General features: G+C 43.9%; 1 protein-coding gene across 3 annotated transcripts in view; it reads left to right on the forward strand.

Annotated features, from left to right (window-relative positions):
• Positions 1-1,260: 1,260 nt before the first annotated feature.
• The window catches only part of ESCO2 (establishment of sister chromatid cohesion N-acetyltransferase 2), a 24,265-nt gene continuing 16,573 nt past the window's right edge, over positions 1,261-8,952 (forward strand). Inside the window, exons 1-3 of one of the 3 annotated variants that reach the window (XM_026658326.2) lie at positions 1,261-1,306; positions 4,732-4,797; positions 6,584-7,613. In XM_026658326.2, coding sequence (XP_026514111.1) covers positions 4,745-4,797; positions 6,584-7,613 — 1,083 coding nt within the window. In that variant the 5' untranslated portion in view covers positions 1,261-1,306; positions 4,732-4,744. Of the gene's footprint in view, positions 1,408-2,587; positions 2,606-4,731; positions 4,798-6,583; positions 7,614-8,952 lie in introns of those variants that run through there. The other 2 variants (XM_026658325.2, XM_026658327.2) reach the window with 2 other exon arrangements.

The raw sequence follows: 8,952 nt of genomic DNA on the forward strand, positions 1-8,952 counted from the left end.
TGTTTAGGATTGATGGATTTTGCTTTTCGTTTTAGAAATTACCACCATTCACCTCCCATTTTGTTAATTTCTGAGCAAAGATGGTTTCAGAGTAGCAGCCGTGTTAGTCTGTATCCGCAAAAAGAACAGGAGTACTTGTGGCACCTTAGAGACTAACAAATTTATTAGAGCATAAGCTTTCGTGGGCTACAGCCCACTTCTCGCTGTAGCCCACGAAAGCTTATGCTCTAATAAATTTGTTAGTCTCTAAGGTGCCACAAGTACTCCTGTTCTTTGAGCAAAGATGGGACCATTTAAATGCTCAAACACTAATAAGCACAGCAATCTAATGAACAAAAGTCTAGTAATAGTTAAGGACATGTTTTAAAGGCAACAGTCTGCAAAGTTTTTTAAGAAGGAAATTTGTAACTGCTGAAAGATTTTGGAGCTCCTGGGGCTCAATGGCTCAGGAGACTGGAATTTCATCTCTAGGTTGACAGTCTGAATTACAGCTCCAAATAGGGTGACCAGATAGCAAGTGTGAAAAATCGGGACAGGGGGTGGGGGGTAATAGGAGCCCATATAAAAAAAAGCCCCAAATATCAGGACTGACCCTATAAAATCGGGACATCTGGTCACCCTAGCACCAGAGGCACAATCAATAGGAAGTCAATAAGCGTTCAGTAAGATTGAGGCCTGATCTGCAGTGGATTAAAGAGGTTGTCTGCAACAGAAGAATTAACATGTGGGAGGGACTATGTTATAACACACCATGGCCATGGGACTGTACTGTGGTGGTTGCTATGGCCGCACCGGTCCCAATATGCATTACTGCAGACAACTATCCCAGCATGCAATACTCTATCCTGCTCACAGTGCTGCAGTCCTCTGTGACTACACATCCCAGCGTGCAATGCTCCGCTTCGCTCGAGCTGTGACGCAAAAGGACTACAGCTTCCGGCAAGCATTGCGACAGGACTTCATCGTAGAAGACCCGCCTTTTTTTCCTGCGGTGCATGGTGGGAATTGCAGTCTCCGGGACTGAGTGAGGGGGCCAAAGTTGACAATGGAAGCTGAGCGCGCCGCGTGCGTTCCAGAGCTCTGATTGGCTGGCGGGCGGTAGTGGGGATGGCGCTGCTCACGCCGTCGGGGCGTGTCTACAAGCGAAGAGGCTTGGCCAATGGACGTGAGGGATGGCGAATGACGACAGATGTGCCCAATGGGAGCCAGGCTGGCCGGCCGGCCAGGGGCGGGCCCGGGCGCGCGCGGCAGGCGGCGGAGCCCGCGCGGATTCGAAGGAGAGGCGGTTGGCGGGAGCAGCGCTGAGGTGATTTTGCCCGGGCGCGGCCGGACCTCTCGGCCTGAGCTGCAGGGAGCGGCTGACCCCGGCCCTCTCTCGTATCAAGAGCGGCGGTCTCGGGGATTGAGGTCAGCGGCTCCCGGCCTCGGGGGGGCTGCGTGCGCCCTCCGGGTCCCAGATAAATAGCGTCCGGTGGGTGGGGGGTGTGTGTGAGTGACACGTAGGGACGGGGCTTAACATGGCCCTTACCCGTGCGGCTGCCTAGGGCACGGAAAACGACCCACCCCCCACAGCAGCGTGGGGCAAGGCCCCCGATGCCCCGGGCGGGCGTCCCCACCTCAGGGCCCCTGGCGTCAGAGCTCGGCTTAGGCCCTGGGTTCACAGCCCCGCCCAGCGGCGACCCTGCCTCGCTGAGCTCATGGGGAGCCAGCTGGCACCTGCTCCCCGGCCCCCCTTTGCCCGGGGCCTTGGGGAAGTGCTGCCGGAGGAGCCCGCCGGACTCCCCTAGGAGCAGCCAGAACAGGGCGCCCCCGGGCATGAGCGTGGACTTGCTGATTGGCTGTTTGCTTCCCCTCAGCTTAGCTCCACACCTGCCTCCCTCATCCTCTTCTCTCCTGCTCTGAGCCCTTTGCGCCCCCCCCCCCCCCTTTTTTTTCTGCCGAGCCCCCCCCTTCTTACCAAACCCCCCCCCCCCAAAAAAAACCCCAATCCCGGCATTGAAGTGCTGTTCGCTGCCATCACAGTGGTTACGTCCACACTTACGGCAGCCTGGAGCATGTGGGCACTGCATGCTCCGCTAGCATGGCTATAATAGTAGTGTAGATGGGGAGGCATGGCTTAGCAGACGAGCATGCGCTACATGCCTGAACCGCCAGGTTGTATACCCTACCTGGGATTCCTACATGTCCAAACAATGCCCCCCCCCATCTATGCTGCTATTTTCAGCAGTGTGGTGTCCTGCTGTTCCCCCCCCACCCCCGCCAGAGCCTTTCACTGTGGTGTGTAGCTACCATGTGTAATGCCAGTAGTCTACCCCTGCTATCAGTGTACATGTAGCCATTGTTCATTCTGCTGGTGTGTTGTAAGCTATCACTTTCCCCACCATGTGTCTGGTTTATTTAGATTGTAAATTCTTCAGGTCAGGGACTGTCTGCCACTGTGTTAATACAGTGCCTAGCACATTGGGCCCCCGTTCTTGGTTGATCCTTAGCTGCTACCGTGATTAATAATAATAACGAATCACGCATTCACACTTTTCCCCGCTCATGTTTTCCCATCCCCATTATGTACCTGACCTGGGTAACCATTGTAAAGAAGGAAGAAGAGGTATTTTGTTCTGCTTGTGCCCAAAGAAAGTGGAAGGTTGTGGTCATCTTTAGCTATTTTGCACATAATTTTCTGGCCATTGTGTGTGTTTAGGAAGGAAAGTTTAAAAAAAAATAGAATTGCAAGCAGTGGTCTTGGTGGCTCTGTAACATTGTAAAGCACTGATTGCTTGCAAAGTAACTCACAACTCTTGATCAAATAGTGGAGCAGGGAAGAGCAAGTGCAGAATGCTGCTATCCCTCTCTGGGGTAAGACTCTCATCTGGTAGATCTTCACTCTCTAGATGCTTGGCCAGCTTTCATATAGGTAGGGCTTTTTAGTTTATTTCACCATGTTAAGTATTCTCCCACCTCTTGTCCAACTGTCTGTAATGGGCTATCTTGATTATCACTACAAAAGTTTTTTCTCTTACTTAATTAGCCTCTTAGAGTTGGTAGGACAACTCCCACCTTTTCATGCTCTCTGTATGTGTATATATATCTCCTCACTATATGTTCCATTCTATGCATCCGATGAAGTAGGCTGTAGCCCACGAAAGCTTATGCTCAAATAAATTTGTTAGTCTCTAAGGTGCCACAAGTACTCCTGTTCTTTTAGTTTGTCTTCTCTCTAAACTGGGATATGACTGAGATATGCAAAATTAATGGTGTAGAAAAAGTAAATTTGACACTTTTATTTACCTTACCCATAAAGCAAGAGCAAGTGGACATACATTAAATTGAAAAGCAATAAATTTCAAACTGATAAAAGGAAATACTTATTTACCCAATGCATAACCTTTGGTCACAAGATATGATTGAAGCCAATATCTTAATAGGATTCAAAAAAAGGATTGGATGTTTATATGGATATTGAGAATATCCAGAGTCCTATTAGTTAGGATAGCAATTTTTTAATTGTATAGGTTATAAACCCTCATGCTTCCAGGCAGAAGTGAACTGCTACTGCTGTGGGTCAGGAGGAAACTGATTATTGGCAGAGTAGTCAACAATTATACCTTATCCAGGTTTCTTGCACCTTCCTCTGAAGCATCTGAGGGTACGTCCAGACTACCCGCCATATCGGCGGGTAGCGATCGATTTATCGGGGATTGATATATTGCGCCTCGTTAAGATGCGATATATCGATCCCCGAACGTGCTCTCCGTCGACTCTGGAACTCCACCGGAGCGAGCGGCGGTAGCGGAGTCGATGGGGGAGCCGCGGCCGTCGATCCCGCGCCGTGTGGACCGAAGGTAAATCGATCTAAGATACTTCGACTTCAGCTATGCTATTCACGTAGCTGAAGTTGTGTATCTTAGATCGATTCTTCCCCCCCCCCCCCCCCCCCCGGTAGACCAGCCCTGGTACTGTTCACCATTGAAGATAGGATGCTTGACTACAGGGACCACTGTCTGAGCTGGGATTTCAGTTCTTATGTTGCATGAGGGTCAGCTAATGTAAAGAGACTTTTCCAGCATCATTGTAACTCCATCTACGTTATGGCTTAAACCAAATTTTGGAACCAACGTTTAAACATTGCTGTAAAATGGTTTGGCCCTATTTATGCTGTCTCCCCAAATTCCTATCTTGTAGCCTCATAATACCAAAATCAATAAACTATGTAAAAGGCTTTTTAGGCACATTGGCATTATGCATTAAATATATCTTGAGGTACACTGATGCATTTGTACATGGCACATGAGAAATGGGCTTTAATATTTTAATTTTGCTTCAGTACTGATTGGGGCCCTTTCTTTTCCTTGTCTCCTCAAAAGGGTTTCTTCATAAATCCTTTCTGTTTGAAGTGTCTCATGTGTGGTCCCCTGCCAAGAGAAGGTTTTTTTGGGAAAAGTTTGAGATTAATGGGCCATGATATTTGGGAGATGGAAGATCTTTGGAAATTAGGTTTAGGAACAGTCATTTTCCTTTAAATGTTTCTTTAAAAATAAGAAAATGTTTGCTCTAGAAACCAATGGAAAGTGGCTTTTTTAGGTTGGTATGCATGTGCTTGTTAACTTTTTTTTTACTTAGTATTAGATATCTTAACGCTATTTTAAAAAGTGAATGTCATATAATTTATAATAGTTACATTTGTGTGTAATATAACTTCATAAATTATATCTTGAAATGTCTTCTAACTTTCAGGCACTTTATTGAGATGGCAGCTGTTACTCCAAGAAAAAGGAATCGTAGTTCTACTAGCTCTGATAGGTGTGTTTATCTGGTTCATAATCTTGTCTTTGCTATTTGTTACACTGAAAACAAATTCTTTAATGGTTCACTTCATGTACTGAGAACAGAAGAAATGTTTTAACTCCCTCAATGCTTTTACTATAAAATGGAGGGAACAGTTATGAGATGCAATAACTTAAGTGGCTTTTTCATTCTTTAGTAACGCATAATACTTTACACATGTATTGTACTGAGCAGCTTGACAGCTTTTTTTTTTTAAGGTAGAAAGAAACCCTAAGCTGTAGAAGATTCTACGTCTAATAGAATATATAGACTTAAAAATGATGATAAAAAGATTAAACTGACTTAGTCTTCTGTAAGTCTGGGTTAATGGGGCAACAACACACTGGTTTGCACTGGGGTGGTTTTATCACTTGTATCTAGTACTGTACATTTACATAACCTTTACAAACTGCAAGACTCACTCCCAACCTAATGAGGTCACAAGATGGTTCCATTATTTAATTTTGAAATGTAAATGTATACGGTACTTTAAAAGGAGAAATATTGGTGAATTAGTTAGTTTCCAAGTCACTTGATCCAATGTAAAACATCTTATATTCCTTTAGGAGAGCTGTAAATGGTGTATTTTTTGTTTGGTTTTAAATTTTGACACTAAGCTCCCAGTCCTACACTGAGTTCTGCAGGGCTAGGCTTTTGTGCCTGCATGAAGCCACACTGACTTCATGTTTAAAGGGATATTAGCTACTGGAATTTTAGTGACATTAGGAAAAAAAAAAAAGTAATTTCAGATAGTAAACTTGCTCTGACATATTCATATTTTTCTCATTGCTGTGTGAAAGACTTGCAAAAACAGAGAGAATTGTACACTGTGATCTGCCAAATGCATAAAGGATACAAAAATAAAAGAAAATATAACTTTTCCTTTATTCTTTTAGTTGTAATAATCATAGGTGTTACTCATAACAAGTGTAAGAAAAAACATTTTTGGAAGTGTGATTTAAGTTGAGTGTTGCTCTAAAATGAGCCAAGTGGTGAAGATCTACAATATTTTTTGCTCTGCTTAAGGGAATATAAGATGTCAAATGTTATTCTTGGAGCTCTAGTGGCAGAATTGATGCTGCTCATGATTAATAAGGAAGTAAAATGGCAGTTCCGTTACCTTGTGCTCCAAGGACTTTTCTGCACTACGGATGCTATAGCAGCATAGCTATGCCACTGTAGTCATGCTGGCATAGCCCTGTACCATAAAGGTAGCTGATGGAAGGGGTTTTTCCGTAGGTGTAGCAATACCCCCTTCCCAAATGACGGTAGCTACATTGACAGAAGCATTCTTCTGTCAACATAGCTGCATCTGCACTAGGGGTTAGGTCAGCATATCTGTGTCGCTCAGGGATGTGATTTATTTTTTTCACACTCCTGCCCGAGGTGGCTGTCAGCCTAACTTTTAAGTGGAGACCAAGCCTTTAATACAGGCAGGCAAAGAGATCTATTTGTCACTATTATTAGTGGAAAAATCCTAGACCCTGTGCTGCCCTCTGTCCATATTTGCAGGTCCCAGTGACATTTAAAGAAACTGTAGATGGAAGGTAGTATACAGCTCTTTATTAAGGTGCTTGAATGCTACAGTGAGTGTGGTTTAAAAAAACAAAACACCCCAGATAGATTTTGTGATTATTTACCAATAGAGGAAACTATTTTAAGAGAAACTTTAGTGTGACTTAAACAGAGCCATGGCTATGCCTGAAGGATTCTCCAATCTGTAGAAGAGGGAAATGTTTATTTTATTTTTTTATTTTTGTAGTGTGTTCCTAGCACTTGGGACTCCAGCAAAAAAATTGATGATGGACATCACTGTGGATCTGTCTCCAGTCAAGACATCTACAAATCGGGCCTTTGCTTCTCGAAGAAAATGGTCACCTAGATTCAGTGATGAGGATAAAGAAAACCAGGCTTCGCCTCTGAAATCCTCCATGTCCAGGAAGCTTGATAATTCCCCACTTCAAATAGCCAGCATCCCAATGACAGCATGTAGGGAGTTCCTGGGTAAAGTGTCTCCAAAGTCTGGTTCCCCATACAAGCCCATTGTGCCCGCGGCATCTTTCTACAGCAAAGAAAACCGGTACCTCACCCCACTGGAGAGGAAACTGGTAAATGAAAGCCGCCCTCTTAGTTGGAGGGACGATGATGGAGACCTCCCCAGTGCCAATAGGACGGAGAAAGTACAGGGAAATATGAACCTCATCAGGAATGTAAGCTCAAAAACATCCAAACGTCAGACTGATTCTAAGCACACCAAGACTTTACCAAGAAACTCTAAGAAAGCCAAGGTAGATATAGCCCCTGTCAAACCTGTTGTGGAAAAGGAAAACATTATTCGTCCAATTGAAAAGAAAATGGAGGCTCCTTTCCGAGTCCTAAGCATGAAAATGAAACCCCTGCTGAAGCTCCAGATGGGAGCAGCATTCTTTTCCACTGGGAAGAAATCCCATTCTGGTCCTAAAAAGCTGCCTTCAGGCCTTAAACCCTCCCAGCTTCTCTCTAGTTCTGCAGCAGAGGGTGACCAGCTGAGACGATCTGGAGATACAGAGTTTCACTCCGATGATAAAAAGGAAGTTGCCAAGGCCAGTGAGGTATCAAAACATGCAAGTGTGCCCCAGAAGAAGGGGAATGAAGATATAGAGGAGGATAGGGAGAAATTGGCCAATAGCATAAGTCAAAAGAAGGTCATTCACAAATTGAAGATCTCAATGCAGAAAATTGAATTGATCCCATTTAGTCGCTCTGATTCCTCAAAGCCTTTGACTCCAGAAGAGACTGATACAAGGAACTTGGTAAGTAGCACTGAGAGTGTCACTTAACATATGTCTGTATATTAAGTGTTTACTTGCTTTGTTCAGCAAGGATGTAGTTGCATTGCTAGTTCTAGTTGTTCTAAGGCATGGGGAAAGTGTATGGTACGTTAAGCAAGGCGTGTTCCAGAGCTGTATCAAAGAAAGATATTCCTTAAAAGATTTACTCCTGATTCATGTGACCTCAGGCAGTAACTAGAAAGCTCTTTGTCAGTGTGGTTTTGAATTCCTGAGCATGTGGATGCAGGATGTTGTGGAGTAGGGCAGCACTGAAACTAATAACTTAAATACATACTTTGAATGACATTTAAATGTACAGAGAAGTCTTGAGAATTGAACTCTCATCTCTTCACTGCTGCTTTGTTCCCATCCACTGGTCACTATTGCTATGTAGGTTTAGGTTAGATGAGAGGAAAGCTTACTCAAAAGGAGTTTTTGTAAAATTGGATTCATACCCTTTTTTGCTTTTATTAATGCAGCATAAAAGACAATTTTTAAAAAAAATCTGCCTTTTTAAAACCTTATAAATATCAGGAATATGAAGTGTGGCCTTCCTTGTTTGGCTGGAGGACTTGTTGATGCTCAGATTTATAGTCCGAGCATTCTCCTGGTCTGTGTCATACTTTAACTGAAGGGTCAGTGTTGAATCTTCAACAAAGCCATCCTTTCTCCCAAGTGTACTAGGTGCAAGAGTTGCATAGTTAGTAAAAATGCAGGCTTAAACTGTTAGATTAAAAATCTCTTACCCTTTTAATTGTTCAGCTTGGTCTCTTAAATCTTGTGTTGTCATTTAACTAGTCATCAGTCACCAGAGAGTCTTCAGGGTAGACAAGACCTGAAATTGTAATGCCCCTTTTTTTTTAAAGGGGGTGGGATATGACTTGGTAGTTGGGGAACTTTCAGGTTGCCTTCATAATCTTAACCATAAGGGCACAAACACAATATATTTGTTCTTTGTAGTCCACCTTTAATGCACTCTGTCTACACTTATATCCCCTTTGTGTCCTAATTAGGCTGGTAATTAAGTCTACCAATAAGTATTGCATGCAAAAATATTGACTTTGCTTTTTTAAAAGTGATCTGTTGAGAGGCATAATATAAAATGGAAGGGACATCAAATAATTACAACTGTTTGTTTTTACTGTGCAAAGAGGTGTGCGAAGCCCTGGGTTCCCTGCAGTTCCAGGGAATTGATAATAGCATACCCTACCTGATCCTAAAAGATCAGGCTCAAGTCTCCAGAGGAAGCCAGAATTCCCAAGGTCCCTGTCAAGGTACTCTCTTTGGGATGTTTCCTTGTTGGCCTCAGTGTCAAGGCAAG

Source organism: Terrapene carolina, unplaced genomic scaffold, assembly GCF_002925995.2.
Source record: "Terrapene carolina triunguis isolate 2854851 unplaced genomic scaffold, T_m_triunguis-2.0 Scaffold427, whole genome shotgun sequence".
NCBI classification, from domain to species: Eukaryota; Metazoa; Chordata; order Testudines; family Emydidae; genus Terrapene; species Terrapene triunguis.